Raw genomic sequence first — 23,402 nt, forward strand, 5'->3', positions numbered from 1 at the left:
AGCCGTCTGGCCGCGTGGGGCAGGCGGCGGGGAAGCGGCTGGAAAGAGACAAACCCGCCTCGGCGCGGCGCGGGTGTCCCAGGGGCGGCCCCAACCCGCGACACGCCCTGAGCGGGAATCGGGATCCCCCAGCTCCCGGCCGGCCGGCTCGCTCGCCCGCCCGCCGGCCGCTCACGCCAGGAGCCGGCTCCCATCCCAGGGCCCGCCCGGAAGGAGCCGGGCTCCCGGCCGCTGAGTGGCGGGGGCGCGTCACGTGCGTGTCCCGGGCCAGCCTGACCCCCCGCCCCCGAAGCCCGCCGGTTCCTGACCGAGGCGCAGACAGAGCCCCAGCGTCGCGTCCCGGCTCCATCGCAGCATGTCCCACCAAACCGGCATCCAAGGTACCGGCCTGGGGCTCCCCAGTGTCCCTCTCCCCCCAGCCTCTCGCCTCTGCACCGGCCCTGGGACTCCCCAGTGCCCCTCCCCCCCCCCGCCTCTGCACCCCGCCGGGGATCTCCAGTGCCCCTTTCTCTCCTTCCAGCTTCTACAGCTCCCCCCGGGGGCTCGACAGTGCCTCTTTCCTCCCCCCAACCTGTGCACCCCCCCCGGGCTCCCCAGTGCCCCTCCCCCCCAGCTTCTACACTGCCCCCTTGTTGCTTCCCTCAGCGTCTGCACTGCCCCTTCCCTTTTCCTCTCCTCTTTTCCTCCAAGCTGCCTTCTCCCTCATCCCACTCTAGGGCTTTTAAACTGCCCCTGCTCTCTTGGGGGCTGAACTGCCTGGTCTTCCCTCCCTCCCCGAAACCTTGAAATTGTCCCTTCTTCTGCCCTTATCCTTCTGGGTTAGAGACCAGGCAGAACAAGGTCTTTGTTCGTAACAAGCCACCTTGGCCCTGACTGTGATGCTTGGGTCCTCTGTTATCCTTTGCCTAGAGCATGCATCTATGATTGATTAGCAGTCTGTGGGGCACCCAGTGGCCCCAAAACTGTGGGGCAAGGTGAAGCACAGAAGGGCACAGTATGTTTTGTGAATAATTGTACGAACCATATAGCTGGAAGGAGGAGCATAGAAATGCAGGGCTGGAAGCATCCGGAGAAGTCATCAAGTCTAGCCCTTGGCGCTGAGTAGGACCAAATAAACCTAGACTATCCCTGACAGGTGTTTGAGATGGCTGGGAAGTGATCAAATGTTTTAGATGTAATCTGATGATTTAGAATAGCTGGGGAGTTATGGCTTCTCTGCTCCTTCCTTGTGCCCCCGTATAAATTGATTATTTGCTCCCTGTTGGAGTAAATCTGAGTACTTGGCTTGTGGCTGATATTGTGTTAATTGGATGTTTTATGTTAAAACCTCTTTTTGCAGACACTTACTGTATCCATAGGGGAGTTAATGAGATGTTCAATGTATTTCAATGTCTCTGCTTTTGAGGAATTCATTTTCTGTTTAAAAAATCCAATTTATATTTGATATTGCTTTTATTTAGTTCCTTTGTCTTGTTAGAACATGGGGCAGGCAAGTTTAATAAGATAAAATTCACATCTTCAATTCAGGCATCAATTTTAACCTGGCTGCCATCTTTTAGATTTTGGTCTGCATGGGACAAAGTCTCATGGCATTATGACATCATAACTTTTGAGGTTGTTGCATCACAGCTTTATCTGGCCAATACAAAATCTTACTTTTTGTATTGCTAACCATACTTCTCAACCTTTGGATGACCAAGATCAGAAGTGTCCCTGGGGGAAAAAAATTAGTCTAGTTAGTTGTGTATTGGATTGGTAACTGGAAGAAATAAAACCTCCCTGTTCAAAAAATTTGAAGAGAGGTAGGAAGTCTCCTCAACCATTGACGAAAATAAACTGAAACATTTATATGTGAGCATGGATGATAGCATAGTTAGACACCACATATGCACCTGTCTCTTTGATCTGGACATGTGACTAAATCAAGACTTTGTTTGTTTCCTGGTTTGGTAGTAGATTTTTATCTTGCTGTAACTATAGTTATATTGTGTGATTACTTGGGAAGGGCAATGTGCACAGTTCTGCAGTAAATCCTATAAATAAATTCATTTAAATTCAGCTATATTCAACAGAGTTGTTAAGATTAGAATTGTGGTGATAGACATTTGGCTGTGTGTGTGTGAGTTCCCTTTGTGTGCTGCCCCAGCCCTGCACAGACAGCTGGCACGGCAGACCTTAAGAGAACTGCCCAATGACCACAAGATCTGTTAAGGAACGAAGGCACCCAGCCAGGTTTATAGTCAACGAAACACTGTACAGGTATCCCGCAGACTCTACCGGACCACTAATACATGTATGCCCATAACAATGGACCAGCTCAGTGAACAGCGGGACTTTCTGTTTCTCCTTAGGCCAGACAAAGATACTCCCTCTGAGATACATCTTTATACCCCGATACAAACAAGTTAGTACTGTCCCTCTAACATAGTTAGTTACTGCCCCCGACGTGGCTAGTTATCACCCATCAGCTTGTACGTATTGGTTCAATCAAAACATCTCTATTACGTAGTGTCATCCTGACTGTATCTTTTATGAGGAGTCAGTGTGTTCCTGTTATCCTTGGGGAATTATTTTGTACCATCCTTGATATCGGGATGTGTTTGCGTAAGTACTCTGTGACTAGCACTTCTTAGGAATGTGTATTTCTGCAATATCAGCCCTATTCTTGCCAGATTCTGTGAGCAGGTCCTGCCTCATAACAGGCCTCTGATACAAGGACTTATGTCTCAGGCTCTCTACCTACTACTAGAATAATCCTCGCAGGGTTCAAACACAATCTTCAACATGCTTGTATAAATGAATATGCCATCTTTCCTTCATATAGATGTTAATGATTTTAAAACATGTTTAACTACTTTCATAGTATAGTTTAGTAGTGTGGATAGGGCTATAGAAAAATAATAGCACTGGAAGTGGTGAAATCCCACTGTTTATCTTGATGGGGTAGATTTGAAACCTAATTATGACTACTTAACACCTGCATATTAATCACTTCAGTTCTGAAAATGAAACCACAAGCATCCAGTTAGTGTGCCTTCTACTGTTGCAGACCTCATTACAGTAGTTTTTTGATACTATAGGTATAAACAAAGATAATTTGAATTTCTCTGTGGGAAAGTGGAGTAACAGACCTTCTCCTATTTCCTTCCCAGTGGCCAGCAGGCTGTGCTTGGCAAGGAAGAATGAAAGAAACCAAAAAGCTGCTTCTCACTTTCAGCAGTTAGGCGGGGGCAATGCTTCATTGGTTTACATGCAATTTGCATTTTGAAAGTTATTTTCACAACCATTAGGGCTAGAGACTTTGAGAGAGATTTTAATCTAATTTACAGTGACTTTCAAAGTGAGTTGAAAGTCTAACTGCAGTTAGTGCCTCAAAAAATCTCCCCCTAACATTTTTTTAAAATGCAGACGTAGATGGTAGAGTACAAGGGAAAAACCCTCCAGGGGAATGAAGCTGCCCCAGTTCAACCTCAATCCTTATAATACACAAAGATATACCAAACATTCTGGATGATCTAATCAATCATCTATAAATGAATTAATTTACAAAAATGATTAAAATGTGACTTTGCAAAGTATATTTGAGTGTGTAAAAAGATGCAACCAACAAGCGCTACAAAGGAAATTTAGAGGTTAAGACAGATGCTTCATTCTAAACTTGTCCTATTATGAAAAGTGAGGGACTGAAAATTGTTATCAGACACATACTAGTGTGAGGTAGATATGAAAGATGAAAGGGAAGCTTCATCAGTGGTACTCAGGGGCCCCTAGGAAAGACCAACAACCAGATGCTAAAAATATCCACCTGTATGCTTTTTGGGGTTCTCTTTTACGCATACGGTGACCAGATGAAACGGAGAAAATATTGGGACACATGGGGGAAGCAAAAAAAAAAAAAGAAAGAAAGAAAAGCTGCTGGAGTTGCCAAAGCAAAAAAAAAAAAAAACAATAAAAAACGCTGGAGCGGCCAAAGCCGCAATATCGGGAGAAATGGCGTCCCGACCGTTCATCGGTTGGGACGCAGGACAAAGACCTAAAAATCGTGACAGTCCCGATTTTATCGGGACGTCTGGTCACCCTATTTACACATCACTCTTGCATTGTATCTAGCTAGTAGGCAGTTTATAAATTTGAAAAGTATATACCTGAGCCCGCAGGAATCCTGAAGCTATTGCTTTAAGAGATGTAACATAATCCATCTCCATGGAGTATTAACTGAAACCTAAGAATGATGACGTAAATGTCAGCATTGTTAACTGTTTTATTGCTGAGTAAGGAATACAGGAAAGAGAGATAATTGTTCAGATAGGGTTGCCAAACCTCCAGGATTGGATTAAAGATTCAAGAATTAAAAATTAATCTTTAATTAAAGATTGTCCTGTGATGAAACCTACAGGAATACGTCCAACCAAAACTGGCAACCTTATGTTCAGACCTTCATAAGAAAATGTGAATGGAGCAGGAGTTGTGGGTGGAAATTGGGGAAAAATAACTGATTATTGTTTTCAGTCTGACTTCTGGTAAAGGTGCAGCTGAATGGTTTAGTACTAGCCTCTTTTTACGATCACATGAACAAATGTACTTTAAACATACTAATTGTAAATAGGTGAAATGCATTAATTCAATTACTAATATCTTTTTTTCTTTTCCAGCTAGTGAAGATGTTAAAGATACCTTTGCCAGAGCAAGATATGGACAATACAGGATTTTAAAAATAGTTATTGAAAATGGTTAGTTTTATTTTAATATATATTTTATTTCTGTTAGTTCTCATTCTATTTTAGTATTTTACTAGTTATGTTTTAGTGACTTGCATGTGCAAGTAAAGAACACACACACCTAATCAGTGCTAGGGTCTTCCACATATGAAGATGTGATTGAATTTCAGTGATGCTTCAGTGCTTTCCAGTATTTTCATCTTTTGCTTTATAGTGGAAAAAAAATAGTCATTTCACGTCAGAGTAAGTAGTGTTGTGTGGCTCGTCAAAAATCTCAAAGGATTGAAACAACTTATTAAAACAGTTAAAAAGGAGAGGTGGGTAGAGAGTGGTATGAACCCTTGTGTAGATTCTTTTGGTTGCTTTCTACTCAAGATTTTAACACTACAGCAAACCCCTTTGGATGACTTTTAAATGTTCCTACAACTACAGTAATGTAGTCTGCATCCCCAGTCTTGCAAGAAGTATAACTATTCCTTAGTTCTCATGCACAAATAACCAGATTATTTTTTATTGAAAATAATTTGGTGCAATACATGAAATTTATCTTTGAAAGTTTTGAGGCAAATGTGCAAAGCTGAAAACATATGATCAAAATATGGCATTCACCAGCTTTTTATTTTTTTTTTAAATTAACTTATAGCCGTTAGCTTTTTAAACAAAGCTTGTTGTGTTTAAATCTACAGTTAAATCTACAGTCTCTTTGAAACATTGCATAATTTAGTGCCTGGCTAAGCACAACCAGACCTTTTGATGCTCAGGCATCAGCACTTGCTCTGAAACAGCTGTAAGCTGGAGAAGCATTTTTGGTATTACAATGTAAATGAGTCCACTTTGACCTTCCCTGCCTTTGTCTTTTTTGGGAAATCTCCCGCCATTGCAATACCCCTGCTCCAGCACCACAGCACTGGAATAATCAATAATAGATATTCTAGTGTAGGCGGGACAATGTGATAAGGTTTTTCCAGATTAGGTTAGCAAATATTGACACACTGTATGCCTGCTGAATTTCATTGACATCAGCAAGGTACAACACCGGGCTTGTGTGTGTAAATTTTATGTTCCATCTCATCTCACTTTTAAATAAAGCATGGAGGCAATAAGAGGGGAGTGTCTTCCATTGTGAGTTCTGTGTGTAGACACAGAAAATGGAAACAAAAAGCAATATGATACTGTAACATGCTGTTCAGGATACCCAGAACTGAGAGCCACTGTAGTCGTTATAGGTAGTTTCTTTACCAATCTTCCTTTTCCAGCAATGGATATGGGGATCCTGACTAACAGCTAGTCCAAGGTGCTCGTTTTCTCTGTTCCTTCAAGTGAAGGATAACTTAGGGGTTCTCTGCCCCTGTCTTTATAGTCCAGTAAACCTTTGAAAAGTATATTTCTGAAAGTTCATTGACCCTGTTTCAAGAGGTGGTAGGCTTCCTGCTGGTGCAGTCTCTATCCTCCATAGAGAGTAAGTGATCGCTTTTTCTCTACTTGCTCTCCAAATGGTTTGTGTGCTTTTCTTTGTCTTTGGTCACACCTTGCTCAATTTATATAGGAGACATATTCAGTCAGACAGAACCACATTCCTTTGTCTGAAGAAAACCTGTTTATTAATTCCCCCGACATGCCTGGTTTAAACACATTTTCATCATAATTCCAGCACATCTGTATAATCCTCTGTGGTTTGACGGTACATATATCACGCAAGAATGTTAATGATCAGTGAACTATTAGCTTTCCAATGACTTATTACATTACACCTTTTAGATACAGATTATAACTAGGGCTGTCAATTAATTGCAGTTAACTCACGCGATTAACTCAAAAAAATTAATCGTGATTAATCGCACTGTTAAACAATAGAATACCAATTGAACTTTATTAAATATTTGTGGATATTTTCTACATTTCAAATATATTGATATCAATTACAACACAGAATATAAAGTGTACAGTGCTCACTTTATACTATTTTTCATTATAAATATTTGCACTGTAAAAATTATAAACAAAAATAGTATTTTTCAATTCACCTTCAATTGTAGTGCAATCTCTTTATCATGAAAGTGCAACTTACAAATGTAGATTTTTTTTGTTACATAACTGCACTCAAAAACAAAACAATGTAAAACTTTAGAGCCTACAAGTCCACTCAGTCCTACTTCTTGTTCAGCCAATTGCTAAGACAGACAAGTTTGCTTACATTTATGGGAGGTAATGCTGACATTTCTTATTTACAATGTCACCTGAAAGTGAGAACAGGCGTTTGCATGGCACTTTTGTAGCCTGCATTGCAAAGTATTTACATGTCAGATATGCTAAACGTTCGTATGCCTTTTCATACTTTGGCCACCATTCCAGAGGACATGCTTCCATGCTGGTAATGCTTGTTTGGAAAAAAAAAAAAAAAAAGCATGAATTAAATTTGTGACTGAACTCCTTGGGGGAGAATTGCATGTCTCCTGCTCTGTTTTACCTGCATTCAGGAATATATTTCATGTTATAGCAGCCTCGAATGATGACCCAGCACATGTTGTTCATTTTAAGAACACTTTCACTGCAGATTTGACAAAACACAAAGAAGGTACTGATGTGAAATTTGTAAAGATAGATACAGCACTTGACCCAAGGTTTAAGAATCTGAAGTGCCTTCCAAAATGTGAGAGGGAGAACGTGTGGAACATGCTTTCAGAAGAGTTAAAAGAGCAACACTCCGATGCAGAAACTATACAACCCAAATCACCAAAAGAGAAAATCAATCTTCTGCTGATGGCATCTGACTCCGATAATGAAAATGAATGTGCGTTGGTCTGCACCGCTTTGGATCATTGTCGACCAGAACCAGTCATCGGCGTGAATGCATGTACTCTGGAATGGTGGTTGAAGCATGAAGGGAAATATGAATCTTTAGTGCATCTGGCACGTAAATATCTTGTGAAGCCGGCTACCAACAGTGCCATGCGAATGCCTGTTCTTATTTTTAGGTGATGTCAACAAGAAGTGGGCAGCATTATCTCCTGCAAATGTAAACAAACTTGTTTTAGTGATTGGCTGAACAAGAAGTAGGACTGAGTGGACTTGCAGGCTCTAAAGTTTTACATTGTTTTATTTTTGAGTGCAGTTATTTTTTGTACATAATTCTACATTTGTAAATTCAACTTTCATGATAACGATATTGCACTACAGTATTTGTATTAGGTGAATTGAAAAATACAATTTTTGTTTTTTACAGTGCAAATATTTTTAATCGAAAATAATATAAAGTGAGCACTGTACACTTTGAATTCTGTGTTGTGATTGAAATCAATATATTTGAAAAAGTAGAAAATATCAAAAAATATTTAAATAAATGGTATTCTAATATTGTTGACCAGTGTGATTAATCGTAATTTAATTTTTTAATCACTTGACAGCCCTTATAACAGTAGCGAGTTGGTGTACACTGAGCTGGTCAGGCCACTGCTGGAGTCCAGGGGGCCCCTTGTCTTCTGGCACTGAGATGCCCTTAGGGTCACAGACACCTCTTTTCTTGTCTTGAAAAGAAACTATTAACACTCTGAGCTAGATGGAAGGGCTTGTCCCATATCTCTGTTGGAACTCTCTGCACCTCTTAGTCACCATGACTAGATAGGGCTCATTCTGGAGTATGTTGATATCCCTCCTTAATCAGCTAGTAGGATTGCTGTTGAGCAACGTAATTTCATTCTCCGCCTTCCAATCCCCTGTTCTGTAGCTTTCAAAAGTGGCCACTGATTTTGAGTTCTCTGATATTTTAGGTGTCCCATGTGTGACACCTTGAGCCTGATTCTCAAAAGTGTTGAGCACCCTCAATTCCCATTGAAGTCAGTGTAAGCTATGATTGCTCAGCACCTCTGAAAAATAGTGTTAGTGGCCACTTCTGAGAGTTGGCAGAAATTCCACCACTGTGCAGCACACTTAGTCTGCAGTGGGCTGGAGTACTAGAGGCCAGGTCTAGGACTCTAACAACACATTCTGCGTGGCAGGATACAACACTACAATAAGACTCTCAAACCAGCACCATATCTATGTATTTTATCAAGCTGTGTATTTTCATACATATCAAACTATGTATTTTAAATATTTATTTTTATTTAGTATTTTTTATAAGGCAGGTAAATATTTTGAGAGATATTACTGACATACTTTGTTTGAAATTGAGACATGCTTCATAACCGGGGGTGGGGAGGAATCCTATTGTCACATCTGTTTCAGTAATTAAGTCTTCCAAAACGTTTCATATGAAAATTAAGCCTATTTAAAGATGATGATGATAATAAAAAATATTCAGTCAGTTGGATAAAACTGTGATACTTATAAAATCATATTTGAAAAAAATTTATCAACTAAATGGTCAAATTAAGCAAGACACATTTAATGCAGACATAGTCTTCCCAACCTATTTGCAGTTTATAACTGGGTTTCTGAATCCTCTGATGTAGAAACAAGACACTGAGGGCATGTCTACACTATAAACGTAGGTTAACCTATGTTAGGTTGACTAACAACCACCAGAGTAATTCATGTCCACACTACCCTTCTTTTGTCAGTGATGCGCATCCTCACCAGGAGCGCTTCCACTAACTTAAGAGGTGAAGGGTGGAGAGCCAGGGCTCTCAGCTCCATGCACAGATCCACACTGGGAGCTGGGCTGCCTGCCCCCTTCCCCCGCACCCAGCTCCTTGGCTGCTCACTGGCAACGGGGCAAGCCACACTAGGCTGGTAGGCTCCCTGCCGGGAACAGGCCAGCTGACCAGACTCTGGGGGAGATGCCAGGTAGCTGAGAGCCTGGGGGAGCAGCCAGGCTCCTGGCAGGGAGATCCATGTCTGCTCAGCTACTCCATTCCCGGCAGGGAGCCAAGAAACCCGGTGCGGCTGCCCAGTTCCCAGCGGGGACATCTGCGAGCAGAGTCTGGTCAGCTGCCACGCTCCCAGTGGGGAGCTGAGAACCCAGGCAGCAGCCTGGCTTGAAGTGGGGAGCTGGGACCCTGGGGGCAGCGGGGCTTTGAGCGGAGAGCCCAGGCAGCAGCTTGAGCCGGGAGCCTGGGTGGCAGCCTGGCTTAGAGTGGAGACTGGGCAGCAGCCCAGCTCAGGAGCTGGAAGCCAGCTTTCTTTGAAATGCATAAGAATGACAGCCAATAGATGTAAGTAATGCAGTATCTGCAGGGGCACCGATATAAGCCCTGCGCCTGTTGTTGAGTTATGTGCGTGTAGTTCGGCACTTATATGGGTGGGAGCAAAGGTTATAGTGCATATACTAACATAATTAGGTCAACGTAAGATGCCTTATGTTGACCTAATGCTGTAGTGTAGACCAGGCCTGAGCTGCAAACACTTTAGGCATATGCTTAACTACATACCTTAATAGTCCCATTGATGTGTGTTTGCAGGATTGAGGCTTAATCCTAGTGGATTTTTGATGTGATTGCTCTTCATGTATGACTGAGAGTTTAATAGGTTTTTTTCCTAATACAGTTTATTTTATGTGAGATGCTTTCTAGCTGGTAACTCTTAAACTGCAGCAAACTAGGATGAACTGTCTGTGCACTGATGGAAATAAGAGAAATTTTAATAAAATGTAAGCCTTTTAACTGGATTCTGCAAGGTGCTGAGCACCCTCAATCCCATTTACATTTTAAAAAAATGTTCACTTTTGTATGGAAGCCACAAAACGCAATGCATTCAGTTGATGAGGAAGGACGTTTTGCATGTATACTGTTCTTGGGATGAATTAAGCATCAAATTTCTTACATTAGATTTTTATTCTTTTTCCTTATGATTCTTTGTTTCTGTTGCTCAATGATAACAAGGGAGATCTGGTGCTAAGTTTGGGTCTGATTCAACCTCCAATTGAAGTCAAGGAAGTTCAAATTAAAGGCCTGATCTTGTGAGGTGCTGAGGCATTCCATGTTGGACTTTTAATTTGAACACTACCTGTTTAATCTAGGTTTACAGAGAGGTTTTAATATTTAAGTTTTTAGTTAAATGTTGTAATGGGGACTTATAAGTGTAAAAGATCTATAGCTCTTCTGTAAGATTCCAAACTACGACAAAGGTATATAGCCATTGTGTACAATGTCTCAAATTCTAGTAAAATACATCAATATTTGTCCGGAAAGACACTGTTGCCTTAGAATCCTGAGAAATTTAAACTGGGGACTTCTTGGCCTCCATACTAGTGAGAGTGACCTTATAGTTACCATAAACAAAGGTTTCAAAGAACCATTCTGTGATGGGATGGACCCCTTGGGAAGCCACCTGATGTGCTGAGATACCACTGGGTCTATCCGTTCTGCCAGCATGGGCCCCCTTTAACCGGTCTTGCTGAGCCAGGCTCTTAAAACCTCCTCTAACATACACAAACAGGCCGGGCCACACCCAGCTGCAGATCAGCTCTGGGAAGACTCAGCTTAAGGGACTTGCTCCAGCACTCAAATGTCCACCTCCCTTAAAGTGCAGACCCAAAGATATATTATGAAATTCGCCCCCTCCCACTTCTTGCTCCCCCAGTTGGAAATTACAGAAACTGGGTTTAATAATAAACAAAGCAAATTTTATTAACTATAAAAGGCAGATTTTAAGTGGTAAAAGGGGTAACAAACAGAACAAAGCAGATTACTAAGCAAAGGAAATCAAACACGCAAACTAAGCTGGTTTCACTAAAGAAATTGGTTACAAATAGTATTTCTTACCCTAGATATTGTTGCAGGCAGTTTGCAAAGTTTCTGGGGTTTAGAGTTCCAGTTATATTCCTTTTCAGACTGGACCCCTGTCTCAGTCTGAGTCCCCCCCCCCCCCACCTTACCTTCCCTTCCCTTTTGCAGCCTTTCTTCTTGGGCAGACAGGCCATGGAGAGGAGGAGTCTTGTTTGCCTTTCTCCACACACTTAAATAGGATTGACATAAGGCGGGAATCCTTTGTTTCCCAAACTTGACCCTCCTTCCCTTACAGTGGAAAGTTACAAGAAGTCCCAGGTAATGTTTTAGTATCAGGTGACAAGACCACCTGACTCTGTAGATCACAGTGTCCATGAGTCAGTGGCAGCATGGAGTGGGCACAGGAAGGCCAAGCTTTTCACAAGTCTAATGTCCTCGCTGATGGGCCATCCTCCCTGTCTGGCTTTTCCGTTGTTGTACCTGAAATGTTAGCAGTGGGCGTCACCCAAAGTAGCATAGTTGAAAGGAATATTGACTATATCTGTATAACTTCAGATACAGAAATGATATATGCATACAAATTGGATAATTGCATTCAGTAAATCATAACCTTTCCAATGATACCTTACATGAGCCATCTTGCATAAAGTATATCTCAGTTATGTCATATTCATATCATAAGCATATTTTCACAAAGAAAATGGAATGACATGTCACATATTCCATTCAAAATGTTTGTTTTAATTCTTTTTGCTTACAGTAGCTGATACATGATGCTATATACTCTTGGAGAGCGGAGCTATCTGCTCCAGACTATCTGCAGTATCTTGGGTAGTTTTTTAAACAATAGCATTACATATATACTATACAGCCATGTACATGTTCTTCCAGCTCTGGAATTTTATTAACAAATGTTCAACTTTTTAGCAACACACCTGAAAGTTAATATTTAAGGATTCAGTCCAATTCCCAGTGAAGTCAATGGAAAGATTTTAATTGACTATAGTTTGTTTGAACTGGGACTACAATTCACTTCAGAAGAGCTGCTCTTGTTCTGTCAGTGGAAAAGAAACAGAATAATATGGAAAAATTAATAATCTATCTCAAGGGCTGTTGCTTAATTCATGCCAAAGTCTATATATATGCAAAATTTCATTCCGTTTAGGTTACTACATAAATTCTATACAAATAGTGAAAACACATTTTTTTCTATACATTCTCCATAATTACGGATCTGGTTAAAACACAATTCTGCAAGTGATCGTAGTGCAATTAAGTTTGTAGAGAGGGGACGGGGGAGTGAAAGTTCCAATCTTTGCAAGGTAATCTAGTGGTTATGGTGCTGGACTTGGGAGTCAGGAGACATAGGTTGTCAGTAGCAGAACTGGGATAACCTGCCTTGGACAAGTCACTTCTGTGCTTGTTTCCTCTCTCATCCTTCACCTATCTTATCTATTTAGATTATAAGCATTTGAAGGGCAGCGACTGTCTCTTACAGCAATTAAACACCCATGGCTTGCCTGGGTCAGGTGATTTGGGCTCGTGGGGTTCAGGCTGTGGGGCTAAAAATTGCAATGTGGAGGCTTGGGCTGGAGCCCAAGCTCTGGGACTCCATGAGGGGGGAGGAGCCCAGACTCCAGCCCAAGCCCGAATGTCTACACTTTAATTTTTAGCCCTGCAGTCTGTGCCGTGTGAGCCAAGTCAGGTGACCCAGGCCAGCCACAACTATGCGCTGGGTCTTTTATTCTAGTGTAGGCTTACCCTGTTGTCATAAATATAAAGGGAAGGGTAAACCCCTTTAAAATCCCTCCTGGCCAGAGGAAAAACCCTTTCACATGTAAAGGGTTAAGAAGGTAGGATAACCTCGCTGGCACCTGACCAAAATGACCAATGAGGAGACAAGATATTTTCAAAGCTGGTGGGGGGGGGGGGCGGAAACAAAGGTTCTCTCTGTCTGTGTGATGCTTTTGCTGGGAACAGAAAAGGAATGGAGTCTTAGAACTTAGTAAGTAATCTACCTAGATATGCGTTAGATTCTGTTTTGTTTAAATGGCTGATAAAATAAGCTGTGCTGAATGGAATGGATATTCCTGTTTTTGTGTCTTTTTGTAACTTAAGGTTTTGCCTAGGGGGATTCTCTATGTTTTGAATCTGATTACCCTGTAATGTATTTACCATCCTGATTTTACAAAGGTGATTCTTTTACTTTTTTTTCTTCAATTAAAATTCTTCTTTTAAGAACCTGATTGCTTTTTCATTGTTCTTAAGATCCAAGGGTTTGGGTCTGTGTTCATCTATGCAAATTGGTGAGGATTTTTATCAAGCCTTCCCCATGAAAGGGGGTGTAGGGTTTGGGAGGATTTTGGGGGGAAAGACGTTTCCAAGCGGGCTCTTTCCCTGTTATATATTTGTTAGATGCTTGGTGGTGGCAGCAATAAAGTCCAAGAGCAAAAGGTAAAATAGTTTGTACCTTGGGGAAGTTTTAACCTAAGCTGGTAAAAATAAGCTTAGGGGGTTTTTATGCAGGTCCCCACATCTGTACCCTAGAGTTCAGAGTGGGGAAGGAACCCTGACACCTGTGCATGTATGTACAGGTCTGTTGCAACTCTGATTTCAGATGGGGCCTCTAGGTACAATCAATAATAATGAGTATTGTCCTGGTTTCCCATGAACTTGAGTCTTATAGAAAAAGAGCTCTATCTGCTATTACTTACATAGTGTTACATACATACATTACTCTCTCTCCAAACCGGATTTATTTTAAGTGAAAATCCCTTCCACATCTACTTGCAAGTCCTTGCTCTGAAGACCTTGCAGGCCAACAATGAAATGAGACCAACCGGTGGATATTTTCTTATGTTCTAGTATTTGAGATGAAATAATTTAGGGCTTGATCCTGCAAACAATTATACATGTGTGTACCTGTTGCTGCATGAAGTGCCATTGTTTTCCATTTTCTTGGGCAGAACTTTGCAGGATTAAGCCATAAGTATCTTTAATTGCAAAAGCTTAATGTTTCAGACCACTGTACTGACCTGCAGTTTTGGTTTTTGTTTATAGAGCAGCTTGTAGTGGGATCCTCTAGGCAGCCTGCTGAATCATGGGAAAAGGATTATGATTCCTTTGTTCTTCCCCTTCTTGAAGACAAGCAACCATGTTATGTATTATACAGATTAGATTCTCAGAATGCTCAAGGATATGAATGGATCTTCATTGCATGGTCACCAGATCACTCTCATGTAAGTAATATTAATGTCTTCGTATTGTAATATTAATGTCTTCGTACTGTCTCAGGATTGGGTTGCAGAAGAGAAAAGGACAAGAGAAAATTGGGTAACTGAGGAACTCCTGAACGGTAAAGATTATAGTCTACTTAATGCTAATTATGTATTGAAATAAAAGGTTTTATCAAATATTAGATTTATTTAGTTGAAGAGTGTAAGTTTTTGATTTCATTAATTAAATTCATGAAAGGAAATACCATCTTTTTAGTAGCATTCGGCCATAAAATAAACAAGAACTTGAATATTTTCTGTGATACAGATGTCTTCCTCAAAAATCTCCTTTATCCTTTAAACTCCACCCTAATCAAGAAGAAAAATTGGATTGACAGGGCTGATATATAGAGCTATTTCTGTTTGTGAGGCAGGTGACCATGCTTAATAGGCTTCAGTAAATTTTTTTAATTAAGTTTTTCTTAAGTACATCTTAAATACTGAAGTGGATATCCAAGTTATTTTTTATTCCTTCTGTGGTTGCGATAGTTATTCAGATCCATTATTGAACCAAAACAGGGTAATGAGATGTTTGTAGGCGTGTGTGTGTGTGTGTGTGTGTGTCCTCTCTATCTTTTCTTTTTTTTTTTTTTTTTTAAGCCAGTTGCTTCTGTCAATATTCAGACCAGCAGCAACAGAATCTAGAACAGGTGTTTTTTTGTTGTTGTTGTTGTTTGTTTTTTTGTTTTTTTGAAAGATGTTACTGTGTTGTTTGTAACTTTTGAAAACATCCCCCGTACTCTGAAAATTACCTTAACAGTTGCAATATAGAACACTTTGATTGGATTGTTGTAAAACTTCTCTCATTATTATTATTATTATTATAAACTTCTCTCTTCAAATGGTTAATAGCATGTCAAATTATCACACTCCAAAGCTCATTGTACAGAGTGTTTTCCTATTATTAATTATAGCTTTAAATTGTAACTACTTCTTCTTGTAACTTTTATTTTGCTTAACGAAGTATTTCAGAAGTCCAATAATAATTTTAGCATGCAAATGCACTTGCTTCCACGTACATAAAAAAATCAAAAGCAACTCTTTTGCAACATACCAGGTTCGTCAAAAAATGTTGTATGCAGCAACACGGGCAACTCTGAAAAAAGAATTTGGAGGTGGTCACATTAAAGACGAAGTATTTGGAACAACAAAGGTATATTTTTAATGTCAGCATATGTGCTGTTTTTTAGGAATAATTCTTCTATGGGTTAAGTTGCATAGTAAAACATTTTAAATAATAATTGTGGTCAGATGTTCGTCTGCATGCATGTGTTGTTAGCTGCCACAGCAGATCTCAAACGAACTGCCCAATAAAACCACAAGACTTCGTTTAGTAGCAAACGCGCCTTGCCAGGTTTATTGTCAATGAAGCACGGTAATAGCACCTGGCAGACTCTACGAGGATATTAAGGCATATATGCTTGTGACAACGGACGCAGCTCAGTCAGTGACGGGACTTTCCACTGCCCCCTCGGCTGGACAAAGACAGTCCCTCTGAGATACATCTTTATACACAGATACAAACAAGTTATGTATCACCCTCTGATGTATCAGGGTGCCACCTTCTGACGCGGGGTGGCCAACCTGAGCCTGAGAAGGAGCCAGAATTTACCAATGTACATTGCCAAAGAGCCACAGTAATACATCAGCAGCCCCCCCATTAGCTCCCCCACCCCGCTCCCAGTGCCTCCCACCCACTGGCAGCCCCGCCGATCAGCACCTTCCCCTCCCTCCCCACACCTCCTGATCAGCTGTTTCGTGGTATGCAGGAGGCTTTGGGGTGGGGGGAGTGGGGAGGAGTGAGAGCATGGCAGGGGATGGGGAGGGAAGGGGTGGAGTGGGGGCAGGGCCTGTGGCAGAGCCAGGTGTTGAGCAGTGAGCACCAGCACCACCCGGCACATTGGAAAGTTGGCGCCTGTAGCTCCAGCCCCGGAGTCGGTGCCCATCCAAGGAGCCGCATGCGGCTCTAGAGCTGCAGGTTGGCCAACCCTGGGCGTCACCCATTGCCTTGCACCTATAGGTTCAATCAAAACATCTCTATTCATCATGCTGTCATCTTGACCTTATCCTTAAGATGGGTCAGCGTGTTCCTGTTACCTTTGGGGAATGTACTGGTATCGAGGTGCTCTGGTACCAACCTTCTGGAATGTGCTTGTGTGAGTGTTTTGTGCCTCGCATCTCTTAGGAATATGTGTTTTGCAATATCAGCCCTATGCTTGAGCAGCGCCTGCCTCATGCTCACAACCTGACTTTGCTTTATATCAGCAAAGTTTTGACCACTGCTTTAACCTAGGCCTTATACCAGGCCTCTGATACAAGGCCTTATGTTTCAGACCCTCTTCTTACTACAATAATTTAAATATAAATCTTTTTTCCTGTTGTTTAGAAAGAGAACAGCCGTATAAAATGTGTACAGAACAGCATTTCTGTTTTAAGTGTCACTTTATTTTAAATTCCTTTTTCAATCAGTTTGTTTTGAGGCTGTATAGTTCTTGTGCTTAATTACTGTAAAGGGTAAACAGTCACCTCTAGGAACAGTTGGAGGATCTTCCCATTTTAAATTCTTACTTGCCCAAGGATTGTGCCCCAGAGTCTCAGCTTTCATTTTGGGAGCAAGAAAGGAAAAGAGAGAGTTGTTTTGGTTTTTTTGAATTCACATGAAGCACTCTGATACAACAGTGATGAGAATCATATACCTGGATGTATAAGTAGGAGCTCCCTGGTATGTCTTTGTGAAAGCTCTCGATTCCAGGCCTCTCCATATCAAGGTCTCCAGATTTTCCGCTCCTGCATTTATGTGCTAGAGTGGAGAGGAGTGTCCAAGTATCAGTAAATCTTCTACAATTGGGCCCAGTGAATTCTGATCATCTGTCAGGCTGCCATAAAGCCCTAAGCCTTTCCAGGCTTTCCTTTTGCCCTGTGTCGGCAGATGTAGGAGCTTGTCTTGCAGTTGGAGTGCTCTTCCTGCACAGATGATATGTTTAGAGAAAGGAAAATCATTTTGCCTTGTAATTCTACTTCTCTGAAGAGATCATCTTGCAGGCTTCTCACTCACAAATCCACTTACCCCTGAAACTTTGGAGATTACTATTTAGAGGTGTCTCCCTTTGTGCACTTTTAATTTTTCTGAGACATCTTTTATTATTTTTCCCCTGTTGATCCTCTTGAATTGGCTTTTTCTTTCTGGGTGCTTCACCTCCCATGCAGTAAATGGAACTGACTGGGGTGTAAGCATACTTAATACTCCGTAGGAGATGGTGCATAACAGCCAGTTGAGGGGGCCCTCACTTACACCCTACCTTGTTATCCCTTGCCTTTAAGGGTAAAAAAACAAAACTTTGAGAGCTGGGAGAGTTCTGCTGGGCTCTCTACTGAGCTACATCTAGGACTAAGAATCCTGCAAGATATCTTCAGAGAAGAAATGTTACAAAGTAGATAACTTTCCTCTGTAGAAAGTTTGGCAGATGTTCCAACAGAAACCTTTTTTTATACCTTCTTGTTTGGGGGAATTTGGCTCATTTTCAAAAGGGTTTCTTTGAACCCAGGCAAAAATGTGATCCCTGGAAGGAATTTAGAGCAGAATCCAGGAGCGAATGAATTCATTGGTGGCACAGAAATCTCTCTGCTCTCTTTCAGGTAGAATGGGGTTGGGAGGGGGTAGAAGAGCGAGAGAGATGATCATATTTATTTTATTGTTATATATTAGCATTACATTTCCTTCTCTATTTGCACATGCTTTTATAGCTTACTATGTTCTGCAATCTCTTCCTTTCATTCTCTTCTCACTAGATGTATCTATTTTTTTTAACCTATTGTGGTCTTTGTCACACCCTTTCCCATCATCCCCATTGATTTTTCTTTCTACTTCCCCATGTTTTTCATTTTTTACCATCCATTTATCCTTCCCTCTTTCATTTCCATCCCTTACAATCTCATCCTCACTTCCCTAGCTTTTTATCCCTAAACATATTTATTCAGTAAGGTTCTAATGTGTGTATAAAGTTCTGAGTTGTATTTCACGTCTGATTTACATTTGTGGAAAAATCCCAGCTTCTTCGAGTATTTGCTGGTGTGGATTCCACTCTCACTGTGCATACACCTCATATGCATGACATAGGAATCTTTGAACAGCAGTGTGTGTTGAGTTTCACCTAGACTGTGCATGTCTTGCTGCCCTTCCCAACATAAGGACATAAAGGGCATATCAGTTGTAACTATCTCTTACTGTCAGTGGCGGAGAGACAAAACCAAGCTGTGTCCATCCACGTGCTGCTCCTTAGTATATTGTCCCCCTTTTCCTGTTTAGATTCCAAGGAAAGGTAGAGCAGGATACTGGATCAAACATGGTTCCCGTCACCAGTCTACCTCCCCTAGCTGAGAGCAGAAGAAGAACTATTTGCCTTTGATCTACCCACAGAAATTGAGTGCAGAGCCCTCTTGTAATACAGGGGCAAGTGATACAGGATCAACTTCCTACTTTGTACCTAGTAACACCAAAACAACCCCAGTACTTACATCTGGTACCAATGTGTCTGAACCAAATCCCTCAGTACCAGCGATGACAATCAAAGCCCTAATAGTTCCAGCAGACTTGTTGTCAGAAGTCACTAGTTCTCCAGCACCATCCTAAAGGAGGTGCAGAATACCATTGAGGACCTGCCCTTTGAGAGCATACACATATTCATCGCCCATACAGATGATGATTTTTGTTTGCTAAAGGATTCAATAGTCACTTTATGATCACTAATTATACCCCTGCCTCATTGCCGAAGCCTTTCAGATACCATAGCCAGACCAGGTAGAGAACACCCAGTTATTCTTGACAACAGCCTGCTGTTTGAGGCTGGAGCACATGACTTATGAGGAGAGGCTGAGGGAACTGGGATTGTTTAATCTGCAGAAGAGAAGAACAAGGGGGGATTTGATAGCTGCTTTCAACTACCTAAAAGGGGGTTCCAAAGAGATGGATCTAGACTGTTCTCAGTGGTACCAGCTGACAGAACAAGGAGTAATGGTCTCAAGTTGCGGGGGCGGGGTGGGGTTTAGGTTGGGTATTAGGAAAAACTTTTTCACTAGCAGGGTGGTGAAGCACTGGAATGGGTTACCTAGGGAGGTGGTGGAATCTCCTTCCTTAGAGGTTTTTAAGGTCAGGCTTGACAAAGCCCTGGCTGGGATGATTTAGTTGAGGATTGGCCCTGCTGTGAGCAGGGGGTTGGATTAGATGACCTCCTGAGGTCCCTTCCAACCCTGATATTCTATGATTATCCCACTAGAAAGAATCCTGGGTTTTCATGACTGAGACCTTGGTCATCTGTAACCACCAGCCTCGTGCATAGTCATCTAGGTAGTAGGTTTGAGGTGCAAGGTCAAGAGTCACAATCCAGCCAGGACAGAGCCTGCCTCCCCAAACCCTGCCGTGGGATGCTGTTTTTCCTTATCCTTAACTACCTACAAATGGGTACAAGAAATCATCTTCTGCAGGTTCTCCATTCAGTTCTAGTCTCTGCATCAATCCCCCTTCTCCTTCCCTTTTCAGGGACTCTTCTCACAAAAAACAACTGAAAAAAGTGGCTTCCCTTCATTGTCTAGGAGAGGTACCTCTAGAATTCAGGGAAGAGTATTTCTTTATTTGGTGGGGAGGGGGTTCTTCATACTATCTGTGACTTGAGAAGACTCAACAAATATCTACATAGTCTCAGATTCAGAATGGTAACATTTGCCTTCATCATCTCTCTTTACAAGCTCAAGACCAGTTTGTGGCTCTTGAACTCCAAGATGCACGCTTCGATATTGAGATCCATCTGACCCACAGGAAGTATCTGTGATTGACATTAGAGTCCAGGTGCTATCGATGCAAGGTCCTGTCTCTTCACAACATTGAGAGAATTCACAAAGTGTCTTGCAGTGGTAGTGGCACATCTGAGGAGACAGAGTGTTCACATCTACCCATATCTAGATGATTAGCTGGTCAAAGGCAGATCCCATTAGGAAGTCTCCCATAGCCCTATATTGTGTCCTTGACCTAATTAAAGTATTAGGCCAAATGATAAATTGCAACAAATAATTTCTCAGCCCATTGCAGTTATACAGAGTTTATAGGAGCTCTCGTAGACTTCAAATCATCAAGGGTGTACATTCCCAAATGAAAGATTTCAGTCTATCAAAACAATAATCCCCAGCATCAGGTCCATCAACCACAGTGAGGATCAGTCTCAAACTCTTAGATCATGTCAACTTGCACTTACATGATGCCGCTATCCAGACTTCACCTATGACTGTTACAGGGCTGGCTAAGGTTGGTTTATCACCCCATGAGACATTAGATGGACATGCATATTGTAGTTCCAGCTAACATCCTATCAAATTGGTGGACACATTCTCAGAATATCTGCAAAGTTGTACCCTTCTCCACCCTTCCAGCCATAAAGATACTGATGCTTCTGGAACAGATTTGGATGCCTACCTGGATCAACTTCAGATACACGGAAGGTGAGACTACACATATATGTTAGGCAGTAGTCTCAGCACACCAGCAGGAATCAGGGTCTCCTTTATTGCATTTCCTCCAATTCCTCTCATACCCAGAGTGATAAGACAAATGAGACAAGTCTAATAGCTTTTAGACATCCAGACAATTCTGGCTGACTGATCCAATTCAGCAACTCAGCCTAAAATACATTTGCAGACTTGACATATCACAGAAATCATAGCCAAATTCTACATTCAGACCTGAAATCATTACAGCTAACAGCCTGGAAGTTGGCTGGCTAAGTGTTACTGAGAGACTATTTGTTGCAGGTACAAGAAATCTTAATAAAATTTATTAAGATAATGTTGAAATAAAAAGAAAATGGTACAGAGTTCAAGCATAGAAGTTTCTGGTTATCAGGGAATAAGGTACAGATTATCAAGGGGTGCGAAATTTGGTTTAGGAACTGATGGCGTAAGGAATACATAATCTGCAATCTCCCCAATTGGGGGTAAAAGTTTAACCGGTCAAAGTACAGACATTGAGATATGGGGGTATACAAAGCAGGAAGCCCTCCATAAGGGGAATCCAATCCACAGAATGGAAATGATTCTCAATCTTTGCAGAACTGTGACCCTTTGGAGAGCCGTATCCCCAAGATTTTGACTATATTCTGTACCTGAAACTCTCTGGACTCTCCATCACTTTCATCAGGAGCCACCTTGCAGCAAATTCAGCATGCCAGCCTCTGGTTCAAAAGTTTACTGGACCAACACAAACTGGTCCAATAAAAGATAACACCTCACCCACCTTGAGCCTCTGGTTCAGTCATGCTCTGTATTTTTCCACGCTACTATTTTTAGATTTTTTTTTAAAGGGTTAACTTTATACTTTCTCACCGAGGAGAGAAATAAATAGTGTAAAATTAACTTTCCCTCCACTCAGGGAGTGCCCTTGTTCTTGAGATCTCACATTGTCCTTGTGAGTCTCGTGGAGCCCCCCAACCCATTTGGATCTCTTGGTGAATGCTCTCTTCACCACTTTCCTCTCAAGATGGCCTTTTATATCATCTGAAAGAGCCAGTTAATTAGTGAACTCCAAGTCCTCATGGCCAACCCTCGTCATAGCATAATCAATCAAGATAAGGCTGGTGTTGAGACTTCATCCTAAATGTATTCCCAAAATAGTTTCAGATTTCCACTGAACCCAGTTGATTCTGCCCCGTTTTCTTTTTTTAAACCCCATTCAACTCCAGGGGAGAAGAAACTCCCCACCATAGATGTTTCTAGGGCCCTGCTATGTTACCTAAATAGTACAAAGAAAGCCCTTTAGATAAGCTCCCTGTCTTTTTATTGCACTAAATAATATAGGTTAGGGGCAATCCTTATCTTCTCAGAGATTATTTAAATGGGTTATGCGGTAGGGATGCATTAGGCTTACCGTTAACCGACCTTAACCCTCTGTGTGCTGGCAGGAGCAGCCCCGGGCCAGCTGGAGCAGCCCCGGCCCCTCTCCCTTTAATCAGTTAACCAGTTAAACAATATAATTTTAAGGTTACATCCCTATTGTGCAGTGTATTTCAATCTGTTCCCTCATGGCAGGCGTACCTCATCCCCCAAATATCAAAACTCAGACAACCAGAGCTCAGGCTGCCTCCTTTGCACATTTATGGGAATATTCCCATGTCTGACATCCGCAAGGTAGTATAGTTGTAGCCATGCAGGTTGCAGGATATTAGAGAGACAAGGTGGGTGAGGTAATATCTTTTATTGGACTAACTTCTGTTGGTGAGAGAGCCAAACTTTCAAGCCACACAGAGCTCTTCCTCAAGATGCTGCTTGGGGCAAGATAGAGAAGAACAAGGCATTGGTAAGACCTCATTTGGAATACTATGTACGGTTCTGATCATCCATGTTCAAGAAAGATGCATTTAAACTGCAACAATTGCAGAGAAGAGCTATAAGGATGATCGGGGGCTGTAGGGCCTATGTTATGAGAGAAAACTGGAAGAGTTTGCTTGTGTAGTTTTGCAGAAAGAAGGCTGAGAGAGGATATGATTGCCTTGTATAAACACATTAGGGGGGTAAATACCAGGGAGGGTGAAAAGCCATTTAAGTTAAAGGATAATCTTGGTACAAGAAAAAAGGGATATAAACTGGCCATAAACAAAATCAGGCTGGAAATTAAAAGAAGGTTTCTAACTATCAGAGGAGTGAAGTTCTGGAACAGCCTCCTAATAGGAGTTGTGGGGCAAACAACTTAATTAGTTTTAAGA

At 41.6% G+C, this 23,402-nt stretch overlaps 1 protein-coding gene across 1 annotated transcript in view; it reads left to right on the plus strand.

Moving 5' to 3' along the window:
* The first annotated feature begins 241 nt into the window (after nt 1-241).
* Nucleotides 242-23,402, plus strand: part of TWF1 (twinfilin actin binding protein 1) — a 38,356-nt gene continuing 15,195 nt past the window's right edge. Inside the window, exons 1-4 of the mRNA XM_074942178.1 lie at nt 242-380; nt 4,653-4,730; nt 14,444-14,622; nt 15,716-15,811. Of these exons, the coding sequence (XP_074798279.1) occupies nt 356-380; nt 4,653-4,730; nt 14,444-14,622; nt 15,716-15,811 (378 nt within the window). The 5' untranslated portion in view covers nt 242-355. The remainder of the gene's footprint in view (nt 381-4,652; nt 4,731-14,443; nt 14,623-15,715; nt 15,812-23,402) is intronic.

Source organism: Natator depressus, chromosome 1 (genome assembly GCF_965152275.1).
Source record: "Natator depressus isolate rNatDep1 chromosome 1, rNatDep2.hap1, whole genome shotgun sequence".
NCBI lineage: Eukaryota > Metazoa > Chordata > Testudines > Cheloniidae > Natator > Natator depressus.